This window comes from Beta vulgaris, chromosome 7 (assembly GCF_026745355.1).
Source record: "Beta vulgaris subsp. vulgaris cultivar EL10 chromosome 7, EL10.2, whole genome shotgun sequence".
Lineage (NCBI taxonomy): Eukaryota > Viridiplantae > Streptophyta > Magnoliopsida > Caryophyllales > Amaranthaceae > Beta > Beta vulgaris.
In genome coordinates, this window is record NC_079208.1 from 53,761,315 (window position 1) to 53,780,310 (window position 18,996).

Consider the following 18,996-nt stretch of genomic DNA (forward strand, 5'->3'; position numbering starts at 1 on the left):
TGATGTAACCTATGTGGGTTATGATATCCACTCTTTGGTGATGGCCAACAGGATTTACTGGTTCCAGGACTTTTGCTTGGTTGGTGGTCTGCTGCAGATCGCGACTGATTGGACCTCTGTTAAGGCAGGGCATGATGGGGGTAAAAAGTACCTTATGGCCAGTGAGACGATGGGGGATAAGCTTCATTGTATTGATCCGGCTCATGACTGGTTCGACCAAGATGTTGGTTAGCAACGCTAGACCTATTCTGCCTCATAACTGAACCACATTTTGTTGCTCCACCCTTCCTTGATCCAGCCCAATATCCTTGACAAGCGGAGTTTGGTTGAACCATATCCTTGGTTCTTGACTGCATAGGCCAGGCCGAATTTGTTAACTCGCCTCTCCGACCACCTTTAGATCTTTTAATGCCTTGACTTGACGGCCTTATTTGACAATTAACGGATAGCTGTTTGTAATGATTGATGGCTGGTAATCGTTAACATTAGCTGATTTCACTAAAGACTTGGTTCTTTTAAAAAATAAATAATTGTGATTTTTTCATAAATACTATACTTCTTGTTTTTTGGAGCAGCTATTTTTTGTAATGTTTTTTCTTCGAGTTCGTATTTTCTCAACAGCTAACCTTATCAAAATACAGGGGGCTGTAACATTGGTAGCAACCTGTTAATATTATGCTTAGGATCCTAACCTATGGTTGTGTATGATCAAATCATTCATTGTAATTGATATGATTTATTTGTTTATTTTGAAAAAGCATTTATTGTAAGAAGATCAAATTAATATTGGGTTTCTTTTCCAGTTTTCCCTACTCAGTATCTGGTTCTATTTTTGTCAACCTGAAAATAGGTTGGATCACAAAGAAACTTACCAGATATATTCTGACACTAATTTCTACAATTTGGTGATTAAATAATTTCGCTTGTTAATTATCTCTTCACAAGATCCAACTACTAATAAAAATAGCCCAAAATTTAGGTACCCTTTCTCCCTTTTTTTCTCCTTACCACTCACTAAAAGAACAGAAAAAAGAAGCAAAACCCTTCTATACAACTTTGCATGTCATGCCATGCCATGGACGTTTTACCCAGAAAATCTTTACCTTGATCATGTTTTAGGGTCATCAATTTCCCCACAGTTGAAGAAAATCTAACCATTAAATTCAAAACCCTGAAAGAAAAAAGAAAGAAAAAGAAAATCTAACAACCAAATGGCTGTAAGCACTGCTCTCCTAGGATGCCTAAATGCCTTAACTTTGTGCATTTCATTACCTGTCTTGTTGGCTGGATATTTCTTACAATTGACAGCGAATTCGCCTTGTGATCCCATAATGTACAAGCCTCTCATTGCACTTGGTTGTTGCTTGCTCATCGTCTCCTTGATCGGACTTCTCGGCTCGTGCTGTCGAATAACTCCCTTTCTATGGTTGTATTTGATCACTTTGTTCATCGTAATTATTGGATTGTTAGCGTGTTTATCGGTTGGAGGCGCGGTTGTTAGGGGAGGTGGAGATGGGGAGGATGTTCTTGGAGGTGAAGCTAAGGAGTATGAGCTTCATTCATTCTCAGGCTGGTTGAAGAATAATTTGGTTGGTGGTGGTCATTGGGAGGATATCAAGAGATGTATGATTCGCCATGATGCTTGTGGCAAGATTGGTGCTTTTAGGTCCATTATGGATTTTGTCTCTTTGAGTCGCTCAAGGCTTACATCCATTGAGGTATAATCTTGTTTCTTATATAAATTTGATGTTTTTGTTGGTTTATAATGGATTATATTCAATTGCACTCTCCAACTTTGCATATTGTTAAACCATGGGAAACAATTAGCTTTTCTAGGATTTACGTAAATTTTACATATCGCAAATTATCAATCCGTTTAATTATAATATTTAGAAATGAAAAATGCTCGATGAGAAGTTGAAATGAGTATTAATATTTAAAAAAATGTTCATTTCGAAAAAATTAAGCTCTTCGAAGAATAAAAACAAGCCTGAAAAATTGTCTTTTCGGTATTGGATTGATTATTATGATATTAAGGATGTTAATTTGGAATCTAAATTAATATAAAAATATACTCCCTTTTTTCTCCAATTTTTTCTTACAATATGTTTCATCCTTTCCTTAAAATTATTCTTGTTTTAACTTTATATCTACTTTAATATATTTTTTTTAAATCCCACTTGTTGAACCATTTTTTTCCACAATCTTTCATAACCATGTCTTGGAAAACTAACAAAGACTCACTTTCACACTATTTAATCCAACTTACCTTGATATATGGAGTTACAATAACTTGACAAAACTTGAACGAACAAAGGGTTTGTAGATTGTAAATCATGCACCTCCCATACACTTTTATTTTAAGGTAAGAAGAAGGCGCTTTAACCGGATCGAAACCTTGTACAGGTCAACCTGGCCCGGGTTTGCAGGCAAGTCCCTTGGGAGTACGGCCGGGAGAATGTTAAGGGAAAATCCTCACCCCCAAAGTGCATTTAGTGAAGATTGATCCCACAACCTCAAGGTTGTGAGATACAAATCAAACAACTAGACCAATTACTATTTGGTATATGCACCCCCATATGCTTGGCTTACATGTAAATTGTAAATACGTGAAAAAGATACTTAATCTAGCAGTAGATTCCCACCTTGTGATTGAGAGGTCATTGAGCATACCCCATCATTAGATTTCTTGGGTATAGAATTTGCCTTTTCCTTCACTTGGGCTATAAAACTAAACTAAGTTTAGCTATTACATATTCTTCAAATTCTTAAGTGTTTCTTGAAACACAAAATTCGTAATTCCGAGCATACATAGAATTAGGTAATTTTTGATCAAATTTGAAATCTTTCGAATAAGCAATTTTTTTGTTGTTAAGGAACACATATCTTTAGGTGTTTCTAGGAGTTGGAGGAAAATAAAATTTGTTCAGTCCAATGAGTACTCCTTCCGTTTCCTAAAGATCTTCCCTAAGTGCGTTTCCAAAAGATCTTCCCTCTTTTACTTTATTCCTTATTTGGAATTTTTTTTCCCTTTTTTACCCTCTCATGTTCCTATCATATAGTCCACCATTACATTATTAATTCAATTTTACTCCCTTTCTCTCTCCTACTTTAACCCTTTTTTATTTGTTTATTTATCTTAACCCCTTTCTCTCTCCTACTTTACCCACCCTAGTCCCCACACTCCACACCCCACACCCCACACCCCACACAACTTGATTCTTATTGGTATCTGTAGTAACAGTAACAAGGAAGATCTTTAGAAAACGGAGGGAGTACACAAGAAAAATGTGCAAATTCAATTCCTTTCCCTATTGAGTACATACCTTTCCTTAGCTTGTTCAACTTTATATTAAGCCATCCTTTTTTATACAACATCTAATTAGTGGAATTTTATTTGATTTGAGACAGACAGGATGCTGCAAACCACCAGTACATTGTGGATATGAGTATGAAAGTGCAACAAATTGGAAAGTTCCAGCAAAAGGATTGAGTTCACAAGATCAAGATTGCAAAACTTGGAACAATGAGTTTGATAGATTGTGCTATAATTGTGGTTCATGCAAAGCTGGTTATTTAGCTTTATTCATGAAAGGATGGAGGAAAATTAGCATTGTTAATGCTGTCCTCCTTGTTGTCCTCTTTGTCGTCTTTCTTATTGCTTGTTTTGCTCTTAGAGAATAAATTTATTAGCTTATTTTCATTCTCTAATCTCTCTTTTTCTTTTTTTTATTTCCCTTTTCAAAATATAAATCTCTTTAAGGGTTTAAGATTTTTATTTTAATTTTCTTTACATGTGGGGTTAACTCTTTGAAATTTTATATTATTAACAAAAGGGAAAAATTTATATTCTTGACTTATTTGTGCAAAGTTTGAAGAATATTACAGTTAGACAATAGCTACTCTCAACATTTTATACAATATTAAGCATATATTCTTGAACAAATCCTAATTAATTCACTTGGTAAGACTTTAACTTGTTTTTTTTTTTTTTCACAAAGTCTTAAAAAAGACGGTCTCACGTTAGTCTTAACGTGAGACCTGACCAGCCCAAGAGATATATATTTTTAGAAAATGAATCGCGTCTCACAAATTCTCACAATAATATTTTGACGAATTAGTTAATATTTTTGGTGAATTAGTTAAGTATTTCAGCAAATAGTTTAGAGCTCGTAATCTTTATGTAGAATTCCATTATTTTTTAGTCAACTCAATACATTAGTTAGTGTTGTTCTATAATTAGTTAAGATTAATTGAGCATTATTTTGATTTCTAATATAAAAGAAGAAACAACTTTTTTACAAATCTAGAATGTCAAATACAAAAGAAAACCTGAAAAAATAACTTAAAACACCCTAGCATTTGGAGTAATTATTGTACCAATTTCAATTTGGTTCTTGGAATTTATTTTTTTAGTCTTCTCAAAGTGACTTTTCTTTTTTGCACTTCCTCTCTTTGTTTTTGAGCCATATGGGGATAAAATAACCGACGTAGTTGTACTTGATGAGCATCGTTCTTCTACGATTTGGTTTTGTAGTTAAGACTTTGTTTATAATTGCAGTAGTATTTTCGTAGACTTCTTGGAGCGCCTTTCTTGTATTTTCATTATCTTGACTTTTGAGAATGAGATTGTAGAACTAATTTTCTCGCGGTTTTATATCGCCATGGGGTTACATTTGTTTATCTATTAATTTCTCTTTTCCACACTTTTCTCTTTACATATCTAATCCAACTTTTGCATATATAATTATGTAGTAATTTTGTGAATGAACGCATGTGCATGATTATCAAGGCATGAAAATACAACAATCCTAGCAATATAACTATTACTTCATATTGTTTAACTATTACGAAAAAATTAATAAATTAATAACATTTAGGTATTAGTTATGCTTTTCAAATAAAAAGTTAAACTTTCAAATGCAAAAGTTACGTTTTCGGTACCAAAAAGTGATCTGATATGTTTCTTCAATTTTTTTGCAAGTGCAAGTTATCATCTAACAATGGGCAGTGTATATTACCCTTTGTGATGAATATGTGTCAAACTCTTCTTTCACTTCAAACATGATAAACATCTTATCAGGTGAAAAAACAAACTAAGTATTTGTGGACATTGTCATTGCAAACTCGTGCTCAAATATTTTACTTAATTACATCCAAATTAAACATCCAATGCAGGTTGTATGCAGAGATGGAGGAGGAAAACAATACAGGTTTTAGGGCGTCTCGATGGATTAGAGAAGAAAGAGAGAATGTTTATGTGTGATACTGAAGTTAGGGTCAATAAAATGCATTATAATCTGGAATATATGATATAACTAATATACTCCAGCGTTTAACTAAAATATTTCAATGCTTAACTAATTCACCTGGTACCCTCCATGTTTTCAAAATTCACCAGGTACCCCTAAATTTCAAACTAATAGACTCATACACCCTTAATAACTAACGATATTAATCGCCGTTAGTCTGAACCCAAATAACCTCTAAATAAATCCTAATTAACCTAATTAAACCATAAAACCTAACAACCCTAACCTAAATTCTAAACCTATCCCTAATCCCCTCCCACCACCCCTACAGCCCCCACCCCTGCTGCACCCATCGCGAGCCCGGAACCCCACCATCCCCCTACCCCTCGGCGCGACCCTAGAACCCCACCCTCCCCCTACCTCCCGTCGCGAGCAGCTTGTTCGGGTTACTCAGTGAGACCTTCTTCGTAAATTCACCAGGAGACCTCGAAAATGGAAGGGGGTGGTATGTGTTGTGGTGGGCGCAGGAGTGCGGAGAGGGGATTGTTCCAAAATCGAGGGGGGCGCGATAGTGGGGGAGGGGTGGGGGAACTAGGTTTCGGCTGCGGGGGTGGGGGAAGGGGGTTGCGAGGGGTGGGGGAGGGGGTGGGGTGGAGGAGGCTGTAAGGGTGGTAGGAGGGTGGGGGTCGGGATAGGTAGTTAGGGTTAGGGTTAGGTTTTAGGATTTATGGTTAGAATTAGGATTATGATTAAAGTTTAATTAGGGTTTAAAGTAGAAAATTAGGGTTAATGACTAACAACAATTTACATCGTTAGTCATTAAGGGTATTTGTGTGTATTTACATAAAACTGAGAGGTATCTGGTGAATTTTGAAAATATGAAGGGTGCCAGGTAAATTTTTTGAAAACTCGAGGGTACTTGGTGAAAAAACCCCGAAAAAAATCATCGTTTTCACAAGTTTGAATACGTGACCTCTATTCTAAAAAGTAAGAACTAATTCACCAATCTAATAATATATTATATCTCCCATTTTTACTACAAATTCTTAGGTGCTTTTGGCCTCCCGAGACTATGTATGACTAAAGGGTGCGTTCTCTTCAACTTATTGGCCCTGAACTTATTGGACCTTATCTGAACTGAACTTATTGAACCTGAACTGAACTTATTGGAACTTATTAAACCTGATTGGACATGATTCAACTTATTGGACCTGATTGAACCTTATTGGAACTTATTGACCTTATTGAAACTTATTAGACCTTATTGGCCCTGATTGAAACTTATTAGACCTTATTGGATTTGATTGAAACTTATTAGACCTTATTGGACCTGATTGAAACTTATTTGACCTTATTAGACAAAAAAATTGACCATTAATAACATAAATATTACCCCTAACGTAAATACTACCCCTCAAAATTTATTATGAAGTAATAATTATTAAAATTCGTCCTTTAAAAAATAATAATTATTAATTATCTCTTATGATAATTAATTTAAAAAAAAAATTTACTATTTATATATTTGCCTATACATAACTTTGACCACTAATATATCTAATACTCTTGTTTTGATTTTATAAAGCACTAGTGGAAAATCAAAAGTTGATTAACATTTATTGCTAACAAGTTAAAATTGGCACATATGAAAAATTCTCACCCCACTTTCATTTATGTGAAGGTAGTAGAATGCATTAACTCCTTATCTCTCACTCTACATTTATATCTTTCATTGTTATTAGTAACGAAAACATGTTATCTCTAGTTATTTAAAGACGAATTGCAAAATATTGTAATTATAATGATTATTATTGTTAACCTTAATTATTTGACCATGATTATAATATTATTTAATATAATAATAAATCACTAATAGTAATATGAATAATCAAATAATAGACAATAATACAAGTATAATACTATACATTGTGTACTTAATAAAAATTCTAATAATAACATAATCAGCTAATAGTAATATGAATAATAAAATAATAGACAATAATACAAATATTTAATAAAATAATAGACACTAATACAAGTATAATACTATATAATTTTGGTACTTTAATTAAAATTATAATAATAACATATGACAATAATACAAATTTTATTGAACATTGACTATTTGGACCTTATTAGACCTTATTGAAACTTATTGGACCTTATTAGACCTGATTGAAACTTATTGCACCTGATTGAAACTTATTGGACCTTATTAGACCTGATTGGAACCTATTGTCCTTATTAGACCTTATTGCAACTTATCTGAACTTATTGGACCTGAAACTTAATTTTTTAAGTTGAAGAGTATGACTCAGTTCAATATTAAACAAACTTATCAAAGAATGATAGGTGAACAAGCTGTTGTTCATTGGGATAAACTAATCTAGAATAGGTTATATATTCCTAAGCACGGGATGATTGGCTGGCTAGTGATGCATCAAAGACTAAGAACAACAGATATCTTGGTTAAGGTTGGAGTTACGGAGTCTAACCCCTGCCTGTTGTGTGATAATGGACTGGAAACTTATAGTCACGTATTGTTTCAATGTTCATATGCAGTCAAATGTTTAGATATGGTGAAAAACTCGCTGAAAATTTCCACAGTACATAATGTCTTTCAGAGGCAAATCCTTTATATATAGAAGAGCAAAAGATCTGGGATACAAAAGAGGATTCTAGTTGTTGTATTCAGTGGTCTTGTTTATCAGTTTTGGTGGGTGAGAAATGATATATGCAGCTTGGAATCAAGTGGTTTGGAGATCATAAGTAGTGTTTAAAAGATTGAAAAAACTAGTTCACCTGCCTCAGAAATCCTACAGAACAATTGTGGATAGAAAGAATGTTAGATAATGTCTAAATTTGTCTTGCGCTTCAGATTAGAGGGGGTAACCTAATTGGTTCTATTTCTGAAGTTAGCTCAGGTTGTAAATTATTTTTGGTGATTTATAGTACTCTCTCCGTCTTTTTTTATTTGCTACATTTTGCCATTTAGGGGTGTTTCAATTTATTTGCTACATTTGCAAACATTTCCATATATAGTACATAGGTCCCACACTTTATTTACAAATTTGCCATCACTCCCTTCTTGATTTTGTAAATGTTTCCATATATATACATAGGTCCCACAATTTACCTATTTGCTTTTTTGTTAATTCCATTTATGTCAATGGTCCCCACTCCCTCCTTGGTCTTTATGAAAAAGTGCTTGTAGCAAATAAAAAAAGACGGAGGGAGTATGTCTTACTTAGCAAAAAAATAATAATAAAACATTATAATTCAAATTATTTATAGAGGTATTTTGATGATGAGGAGCAAAAAGAAACAATAAAATTAGAGGACAACCTAGACACAGCTAGGTAAAAGAAAAAGCTAAGAAAACCATAACAGAAATTATCTCCCAAAAACTCCAAACCAAAAAAAAACACTTTTACCAAATTTAGCTTTAGAATACAGAACACTCCACGTAGGATGGGTGTGGTCGATGTTCCCCCTGGTAATTCTCATATTGGCAATTAAGAAATAATTGTAAAAGGTTCTCTTGTATATAACCTTCAAGTTTTATGTTTCTGAGTTTTTTTTTCTCCTGAGTTTCGGAGAAAATAATCAAAGTTGATTGAGAAATCTTGTATTGGTTGCTTCGCGTTTCTAATTAAGAGAACGCGAAGCAACCAAGAAGAGAGAACGAGTGAATATATATATAAGGAGGTGTTATATAAATGGCTATACCAGGTGATACCATAGAATTGGGTCACAATGCTGTCGCAGTTGCCATTGATAAGGGAAAGAACAGCCAACAGGCTGTTAAATGGACTATTGATCATTTCTTGAAGGGAAAAGAATTAACAGTTGTCCTGATCCATGTTAAAACTCACAATTTTAATGCACGTAAGTTTTTGTCTAACCACATTATTTTTACGTAACATAGTTGCCTGGAATTATATATTATGCACCTTGGAACACCATAATTGGCCCTTGTCGTGCCTTTTTCACGGTTCAATGTGTGGTTGAGGTCCCAGAAATAGATTTATACTCTATCACAATTTATTCTGTACACGGTGGCAATAGGACCATTTTGATGATCTTGAATTCATGAAATAATTTGTGATCTTTAATTCATGAAGTTTTTATAAGATAAGAAGGATCAAAATCCATTTATTATTTTATATAGGAGGAAAATTTAAGAATTGTTAATATTTTGGGTGTTGTGTTTAAACAGAGATGGAAGCTTCTACAACTGGTTCAGCCCCATCAGAATCGGAAGTACAACAATTATTTCTTCCTTATCGTGGATTTTGTAGTCGAAAAGGGGTATATGATTCTTAATTCTTATCCAATATAAAATTAATGGGTTCAAATTCTTATAAAGTGGCCTAATATAGTGGTGTTAGTTTATAACTTTGTCTAAACTTTTTCTCCTTTAGATCGAAGCAATTGAGATTGTACTCCATGATATTGATGTTTCAAGTGCACTTATTAGCTACATTGAGAACAACTCCATTGGCAATATTGTTGTTGGGGCTTCCAATCGTAACGCTATCACAAGGTCTCCCTCTTTCTTAATACCAATTTATTTGTTTTATATGGCATGACAAAGGAATTATTCCTAGTATACCCATACATGAGGTTCTATGGGTCTCTTCAATCAACTAAACGTGGATATAAATTCTTAACGGCCCGTTGAAAGTTGGTTATAGATGGTGGTAGCTGGAATGAACTTGTGCGTAAATTTGTGAAAAATATCATTGTCCATTACCATGGTAATGCTAATTTATGTTAAAGTGTCCACTTTTCCTCAGTTTTCATTCCCATCCAATACCACCTTGTAGGTGGTAATGAATGGTAATGAAAATTGTTTTTCTTCGGAGACAAAAACACAACTTTAGGGGTGATATTGCTTGCCCATGGAAAAAAAAAAAAGCCTCATCATGGAAATTATAAAGGTGCTTCCATAATAAAATTATACTTAAAATTTATTCCCATTACCATAATTTATTAATGACTACCAAATGGGCCGTAAGTGTTTTAAGGAGCAAGTAGAGTTAGACGATGCTCCTAAGCACATTTTCTTTTGCTCATTTGACAATTTTTCAAATGAGCATAATAGAAAAGTGAGGGACCTCATCAAGTGAAGTTATAAAAGTACCTAATTTTTTAGTTAAACTAGCCTTTTTCATATGGAATTATGATTGCAAACAATGTGAATTTTTGCTATTTCCTTCTCTTGTATAGGAGGTTTAAGTCAGCAGATGTTCCTACAAGCCTAGAAAAATCAGCACCTGATTTCTGCGCAGTATATGTAATATACAAAGGTAAGGTGCAATCAATGCGTGCATCAAATGTGTGTCTTATGCCTTCTGCAGCAGGTGCTAGTGCAAGGTCATCAGGCATGAGCTCTGGTTCCTCTGTTTCATCTTACTGGACCGGCAATTCTAAGTCTAGTTTCGGTGGCAGTAGTGCCAGCTCGCATTCGAGCATAGCACCATCAGACCGGTATTACTCCCCTGGGAACAGTAACCCAAGGATTCCCATTGGTGGCGAATCGCCGAGTCATATGTCTGATGGTGGTCACTACAGTAACCCAAGGATGCCTGTTGGTGGAGAATCACCAAGTCACCAATATAATCATAGGAGCTCTGATAGTTATTCTAGCTCCCCGAATCATTCTTCGTCGAGATTGCAAGGTACAGGGCCACCACCTGCTCATCGATACAGCAATGCTAGCTCAGATTACAACTCCAGGTAAAATTGCAGTTCATCCTACTAGCATGAAGAATGAACACATCAATGATCTTAAGCAATTGTGTATATAATGGCAACAAGTTCTTTGTTATAAGATCTAGTCTGGTTTATTTTCTCTTCTTGTCTGATATGATCTAACTTGATAAATTAAGTAGTAAGTTTCTGAAATAAGGTGAACAATATTGAGACACAAAATTCATTTTGACCTATACAAAAATCAACCTGACTAGTATGACAGCTCTACTTGCTACACCTAGTGCGTGGACTTGGATATACTTCCTCCGTTTTAAATTTAATGAAATGTGTCTCTCAAAAAAATCTCACACGAATGAGATAAGCGTTTCATTTATTCTAAAATGGATGAAGTATTAGACCGCGAATTTGCTTTTTTTAGCCTTGGAGACTAGGATACAAGACCCAAATAATCAAAGTTGAGGCTTTGCTCATTGTATCAACATTTGGGTTATTATGCAGATCAAGCTATAGTCAGGACGGCTGGAGAACTGAGAATTCAAGTTCTTACACATCAAGCAATGAAGGAAGAAGCACACCTGAAAGATATTATCAAGGACAAAATCCTTCGTACTATGCTTCCAACCATAGTAGTTTCCAGTCAGCCAGTACTACATCTCTTGACTACAACGACCAACGTCCTCCAACATCTACAAGTTCAAGTTCCCAAGCCTCTTTTACGGTAAGTTATGTACTAAGCATTTTGATTAAGAGGTCACAATCTCACAAGTTCGAATCCTTCCACATGGGTCCTTGTAATTAGGAGCTTTTGTACCATTTTATGTCCCATCTTGTGTCTCGATCGATATCGATTATTCTCTCACATAAACTAATAAACTTGAGTAACCACCTTTAAATGGGTGGAGTGTCAAAACTTAGGGAAGATGACATGAAAATGAGATGATGATATTAGGTGCCTGATCATTGATCAAAGGAAGGAAGTATATATATACGTATGTATGTAGATCAAAGGACTGCTAAATACGGTTTTGTTTGAGGTTAAAGATGTATTGCTATATGCTTCTATCAAGGTTTTCCAGCCTAATATATGATCTATTTTCTTTGTTGAAGGATGATATGGAAGCCGAGATGGCGAGACTAAAGCTTGAAATAAAGAAAACCATGGAGCTTTATCAATCTATTTGTGAACAAGCAACTGTGGCAAAGCAACAGGTAAGATAAGCCTCGAAAGTTAGGTTGAGCTTAAAAGGGTATATTGGAAACCGTCTTAATATCTGTATAGTGTCTGTTCAAAACCGAAATAGTTCAAAGTAAAAGAATATATACTTTGGAATATAAGAACATATGGCTCATCTCTAATTACAAAAGAACATACAATTCATAATGAAGAACATGCATCAACCGCCTGTTTGGTTAATGATCATAAATGGGGGTAATGGTAATGTAAATTAGTGTAAATTGTTAAAAAATTTCTCATGTCAATAATAATGGTAATGACGATCATGACAAAACATGGGTTTTCCTTTATAAATCTCTATTACCATCCAATACCAATTTCCCAGGTTGTAGATGGTAATGAGATTTGCTTATATATAGTGTACATTTGTAAAGGACTTAGTGGTATGATTACAAAAACAAAACAAAACAAAACGCAGGTTTATTAACCTTTGGTTGTTTTTGTTTATTAAGTCTGATTCTCTTCAAAGTGGAGACGAAGAAGATATTGAGGAAATCAAGTTAGCGAGAGAGGCAGCAATGGTTGTTGCAGATCTCGAACGTCTAAAATGTCAAGCTGCTATGGATGCAGCACAGTTGACAGAACGATTAGTAGACATGGAGGGTCGTAAGAGAAAAATTGTGGAACAGAGAGCTGCTAGACGCGAAGAGGAGGATAGGAAAGCAAATAACAAATCAACCACAGTTAGCTACCGTGTATACTCCTTGCAAGAGATTGAAATTGGAACTGATTACTTCTCTAGTTCATTAAAGATTGGTGAAGGAGGGTATGGACCTGTGTATCGCGCTGTTCTTCAGCATACCCCTGTTGCAGTCAAGGTTTTGCGGCCAAATGTATCTCAAGGGCTTAAGCAATTTCAACAAGAGGTAATCCATCCGTAAACTGATTCTAATAATCCAACCTTTAGCCAGTTCGCTGAATTTAGTTACATTTTTGAGGGATATATAGCCTTTGAAATCCTATGGAAGAGTTTCCTTAATATATTGTGATTGCAGATTGACGTGCTAGGACGCATGAGACATCCGAACATGGTACTCTTAGTAGGAGCGTGCCCAGAGTACGGGTGCTTAGTATACGAATACATGGAAAATGGGAGCTTAGAAGACAGGTTGTTTTGTAAGAATGATACCCCTACTATTCCATGGAAAACTCGATTCAAGATTGCAGCTGAGATAGCAACTTCCCTGCTCTTTCTACACGAGGCGAAGCCAGAGCCAATGGTGCATAGGGATTTAAAGCCAGCAAACATTCTTCTAGATTCGAATTACACAAGTAAGATTGCTGATGTTGGTTTGGCGCGTCTAGTACCACCAACAGTGGCTAACCAAATGACCCAATACCATATGACTGCTGCAGCCGGAACATTTTGTTACATAGACCCAGAGTATCAACAAACAGGGAAGCTTAGTACAAAATCTGATATCTATTCATTGGGTGTCATTTTGCTTCAGTTGCTCACAGGAAGGTCTCCTATGGCATTATCCTATCATGTGGAAGAAGCCATTGATGCTGGTACTTTCGACGAGATACTTGATCCTTCTATTTCTAGTTGGCCTTATGATGAAGCCTTGTCATTGGCTCAATTGGCTCTTAAGTGTTGTGAGCTCAGAAAGAAGGATAGACCAGATTTGGACTCTGTTGTTATGCCGGAGTTGATCCGGTTAAGAGATATGGCCATGAATTCTTGACTTCTCTCTTCGTTTCTTAATGTATATGTAAGTTCAATCACCATTCACCACTCTGAGGCTTAAGGCTTGTGCCTTTGTGGTTTCTTGTACCAAAAATGTAGCATAATTTTTTGGAAGTTATATAAAGAAAAATCAAGAGTTATTTTTTATGACTTGTGTATTTGGAGACAATGGCGGACCTAGAAGGGGACATGGGGGTACAGCTGTATCCCCAAATTCAAAAAAAAAAAATCAGTTTAAAAAAGAAATTAAAAAAATTGAAAAAAAATCGCGTAGTGAGCGTTTCTTTCTTTTTTTTCTCACGCAACAGACTCCTCTTTCTTCTCTCTCTTCTCTCTCCTCTCTCTCTCTCCTCTCTCTCTCACATAATAACGGCCGTCGGCCGACACACCGCCCGCCGTTGGCCTAATTCGCTGAACTCACGCCGGTCGCCGGTGCCGCGGTGGCCTATTTCGCAAAACTCAAGCCACTGACGCAAATCGCAGCTTTGTTCTTGTAAGTTTTTAGTTCTTAGACTCTTAGTTCTTACTTCTTAGTTCTTAGTTTATACTTTTGTGTTTTAATTTCAGATTTTTCAACTTTTCTAAGTTTATATATTGTTAGATTCTTAATTTAATTGAATATTTAGATGTAAATTGTTGAATTTGAACATTGGTGAATGGTGATTAATTAGTTAGGGTTTATACTTTTGTGTTCTAATTTCAGATTTTTCATCTTATCTAAGTTTATATATTGTTAGATTCTTAATTTAATTGAAATATTTAGATGTAAATTGCTGAATTTGAACACTGGTGATTAATTAGTTAGGGTTTATACTTTTGTTTTCTAATTTCAGATTTTTCATCTTTTCTACGTTTATATATTGTTAGATTCTTAATTTAATTGAATATTTAGATGTAAATTGTTGAATTTGAACATTGTTAGATTCTTAATTTAATTGAATATTGTTAGACTCTTAATTTAATTGAATAGTTTTAGTTTGAAGTTTAATCTTATCTATTTTTTTAACAAAATTGGTTGTATGACTATGGATATTTTGGTTGTAAGACTTATGTATTTAACTTTTTTCTACTATTTTTGTGTTTGTTGTACGTCCGTAACTCCGTATCCCCATATTCAAATTCCTGGGTTGCCACTGTTTGGAGATGATGGGAGCTGTGATGGAAACAATAAAGGGGAGTGGGTGTTGGGGTTTTGTAAAAAAAACTTATGCTAATAATTCTATGGCAAGTGAACTCCAAGCTATCCATGAGGGGGCTAAAGTTTGTGCAGGACCAAAATCTTATGCCTGCAGTGGTGTACACCGATTGCAAAAAGGCTATGCAGGTTATTATGCAAGAGGAAAATGTTGACAAGTATTGTAATCTGATCACTATGTGAACAAGAGCTATGAAATCAAGTTACAATTTTGTGATAGATTATGTAATCAAAGTGGCGAATATGCTAGCTAAAAAATGTAGAAATTCGGATATGGCTTGTAATGTACCTAGGGTTTTTGCCCAACCCCCTAGCTCCTGTACTACTCAATGTATTGAGGATTCTAACAAACTTTTTTAACTTATGAAGATGCTTTGTTAACCAAAAAAAAATTAATGGTAAAGAGGTGATTTCTAATTAAGAGCCCATTGATCTCAATTCTCAGCGCATAAATAACTATTAAATCAAGTATGGATGTCATCTAACATAATTGGTAAACCAAATGTACATAAGTACCCTCAACGACTGTCATTACAAGAAAAATAAGAAACTATTAATCTAAGTCCTGAATGCCTTTGTGAGAAACTCGTGAAGGCGAAATAGAACGTTTTACGTGCACCTCACAAGGCTCGCATACATTATGAGGAAAGCTTTTCAGCAAATGATGCTAATTTGAAACACAAATGCTTGTATAAGACAGTGAGACAACCTTAATTTGTTATATTCGACCAACAAATTTCGCTTAATATCCTTTAGCCATTAATTATCATCAAAGGACCCGTATTATAAAAATTATTGTTTCCTATGATTCAAGAAAGTCATAATTTCGTAATAATGGGGGAAAATGGGATATATGATGACATAAAGCTCGTTCTAGTCGGATGGAATACACATCAATATATTTTTCTATTTGAATTAAGTTTTTATGTAACTAATCGAATTATACTAGCAAAATGACACCAATTTGTATGTAAACAGAGGAGATCTAATATTGCCAAGAATCAACACTATGTAAAGAGGAAACAATTATTAAATTTCACATATGTAGCGTAAATGTGTACTATACTATTTAAAATAGTAAGGTAAAAACTCGAATAGAGTAATTTTTTTTAGATAAGACGAAGGAGACTCATTTGATAAGGGATAAGGTGAAATCATCAAATGAGTCCCATGAGGTTTGATTCCTATACATGGTAGCTGATTCTTTGGCAAAGCAAGGGTTAACTAGGAACGCTGAATTTTTGGCTTGGCTCTAATCCAAGCTCTTGGATGATAATAGGAGTCTCATTTCCTTTCATGAATGTTTGGGTCTGCGACCCATGTTTTTTTATCATGTTCACTCACATCTATTTGAACCCTTTTCGCAAGGCTTAATGCCATAATAAAATACGCGATCCAACTTATCAAAAAAAAAAAGGTTTGATTCCTATATCTCGTGGATATGAGGTAGGGCTGACAATGCGGTCGGGTCGGGTCAAATTCAGGTCGACCTGTTTACATAAACGGATCAGCACCCCCAAATCCGAACTCGACCCGTTGACCTAAACAGGTTAGAAATTCCAACCCGACTCAACCTGTTTATAATCGGGTTAACCTGAAGCCGACCCGTTTAACCTGACTTTTAAAAATTTCTTCCGATGTTCAAGAATAGTCAGGCAAGTTTTCTATGGTGAGAATTATGCAAGAAAAAAATATATAATTAATTGGGGATATAAAGCTCCAATAACTTTTATCAATAATTTATTGAGTCCTTTTGTATATTCTTTATGTCTCCTCTTCTATTTCCTTAGTTCTTGAAATTGCAAAAATGACTTCCATTTTCAATTATATGAATTAGCCTAATTTATGAGTTTCTTCTTCCCACTTTCTCTTTCTCATGCTCTCTCTTCGTGAGTCTAGCTTTACAAGTATTTAAACGGGTTAGGCAGGTCATTTTGATCGATTTAAGTTTTCAACATGAACCTAACCCGTTTAGTTTTCATGTTGGGTTCAGGTCGACCCATTTAACTAAATGGGTCGAAAACTTCAATCCAAACCTGCTTATTTCGGTTTAGGTTTGGGTCGAATTCTTGCATTTGGTCAATTTTTATCAACCCTAATATGAAATGGGAAACGATACCACTACTCCACCACCTCAACCTCGATTCAAATAGAGTAAATGTTAGGTTGTTGTTCTTAGTTAATACTAATGAAGATAGAATTTATCACAAACAAAAATATAATCAACCTATAAGTAGGAAACATTGAACATTCAAAATAAATATGTAGCATGTTATCAAAGTTAACTTTTCCTTTATGTTCGCGATCGCATGTGTACACATAAATTGTAATAAAGGAACACTACATCCAAAAAAAAGTTGCATTACGTACCCCAAAAAAAATTAGGAAAACTTGTTAAAAATAAGCCAACCTTGTTATCATTTTTGCCAATATTAGGTTGAGTGGTAATTTGACCTGGTAGTTACCTGTTACTTCAGGTTAATAATATTATTATCACTAATTTATAATTATTAATACTAATTATTAATTATTATTATTGTTATTAATGTGATTAATTAATCATAGCCTCTACAGGCAGCCACCACCAGACCACACCCAACACTGCCACAGTGCCACTAATCCAGCACCACCGATCAGGCGAACAACCCCATCAGACCATACCCAGCCACCAGTTCACTATCGATCAGCCCCACCAAACTATACCCAGCCACCATAGATCAACCCTACCATACCATAACCAGACACCCCCAAGCTAGCCATAACTGAACCACCTTACCAAACACAAGACCCCCACCACCCAAAACTAACCCAGCCAACAACCAAACCAGACCGCACCCACCTAGCCACCACCCAAAACCCTCACTAACCCAAACCCCAAACCGAACACCCCAACAACCCAAAACTCACTCGTAAACCTAGCGACCACCGAATCAGCACCACCTAGCCTCACCCAAAATCGAACTCAGCCACCATCCAAAAGCCCCAACACCAAAAAAAACCCTACCCACCACCACTAAAACCCCAATCAGCCAACAGCCACCATAAAACAAAACCCCACAACTCAGCCACCACTTATCGAAACCCCATAACTGAACCACCCTACCAATCGAACCTAACTCCCCCACAAACCAAACAACTCCATGATCAAACACCACGAAAAAAACCCCATATAATTGACATCACCACTCAACTAACCTCACCCACAACCAACAACCCACCACCCACAACCCACCCAAACCATTACAAAACCACAACGAACCTGTAACCCCCCTCAAAACCGAAAACCCCAAGCCCCACCCAAATTTGGAATGCCCAACCCACGACCCCACACCCCCACCTTAAAGGAGAAAAAAAAAGAAACAGAGAGGAGAGAGGAGAAAGGAGATGCAACTGTGGGATGGCGGTGGCAGTGACGGTGGCGATGGCGGTGAGGGAAAAGAGAGAGAGAGAACAAATGAGAGGGAGAGATCAGAAAACCAAATGAAAAAAGGGAAAAAAAAAGAAATATATATTTGTGACCTATAAAACAAGTTGTAGGTAAAATGACCTAAAATTGGCTGATATGATAAAAAGGTTGGCTTATTTATGGATTTTCTAAAGCTTATTGGCTTAATTGTGGAATTTTTGACAATTTTTCCAAAAAATTATTGTGTTAATTTATAATTTCCCAACCCCTGAATTATCTAACTCCATGAAACTAATAAAATTCTGATTCCGCTACTAAGAAACGATAACATTACACAGTTAAGGATATATGATACTTCCTTGGTTCCGTAATATACTCACATTTCTTTTTAAGTATTTTAAAATGTTGTGCTTGTTTTATTTTTTATCAATTTGCTTGGACTTAAATAATTCTCAATTTCTACATAAACTTTTCAAAATATCCCTACAATTCTTTAAAAAT

General features: G+C 35.2%; 2 protein-coding genes across 2 annotated transcripts; both read left to right on the plus strand.

Annotated features, from left to right (window-relative positions):
- Nucleotides 1-397: 397 nt before the first annotated feature.
- Nucleotides 398-3,856, plus strand: LOC104899782 (tetraspanin-8). Its single transcript, XM_010687048.4, has 2 exons — nucleotides 398-1,718; nucleotides 3,412-3,856. Exons 1-2 carry the CDS (start codon nucleotides 1,212-1,214, stop codon nucleotides 3,682-3,684), a joined length of 780 nt encoding a protein of 259 aa, XP_010685350.1. The 5' UTR covers nucleotides 398-1,211; the 3' UTR covers nucleotides 3,685-3,856.
- A 4,529-nt stretch (nucleotides 3,857-8,385) lies between these two features.
- LOC104899783 (U-box domain-containing protein 35) lies at nucleotides 8,386-14,535 on the plus strand. Its single transcript, XM_057390678.1, has 8 exons — nucleotides 8,386-9,140; nucleotides 9,472-9,563; nucleotides 9,677-9,798; nucleotides 10,485-10,994; nucleotides 11,469-11,688; nucleotides 12,078-12,179; nucleotides 12,657-13,070; nucleotides 13,200-14,535. Exons 1-8 carry the CDS (start codon nucleotides 8,972-8,974, stop codon nucleotides 13,890-13,892), a joined length of 2,322 nt encoding a protein of 773 aa, XP_057246661.1. The 5' UTR covers nucleotides 8,386-8,971; the 3' UTR covers nucleotides 13,893-14,535.
- Nucleotides 14,536-18,996: the final 4,461 nt, after the last annotated feature.

What these genes read in the sequence shown, in the direction of transcription:
- LOC104899783 (XM_057390678.1), top strand. Translation starts at nt 8,972, where the DNA reads ATGGCTATACCAGGTGATACCATAGAATTGGGTCACAATGCTGTCGCA. An exon ending in GTTCCCAAGCCTCTTTTACG is followed by an intron (nt 11,689 to 12,077) that starts GTAAGTTATGTA and finishes TCTTTGTTGAAG; the next exon opens with GATGATATGGAAGCCGAGAT. An exon ending in CAACTGTGGCAAAGCAACAG is followed by an intron (nt 12,180 to 12,656) that starts GTAAGATAAGCC and finishes TTGTTTATTAAG; the next exon opens with TCTGATTCTCTTCAAAGTGG.
- LOC104899782 (XM_010687048.4), top strand. Translation starts at nt 1,212, where the DNA reads ATGGCTGTAAGCACTGCTCTCCTAGGATGCCTAAATGCCTTAACTTTG. An exon ending in CAAGGCTTACATCCATTGAG is followed by an intron (nt 1,719 to 3,411) that starts GTATAATCTTGT and finishes GATTTGAGACAG; the next exon opens with ACAGGATGCTGCAAACCACC.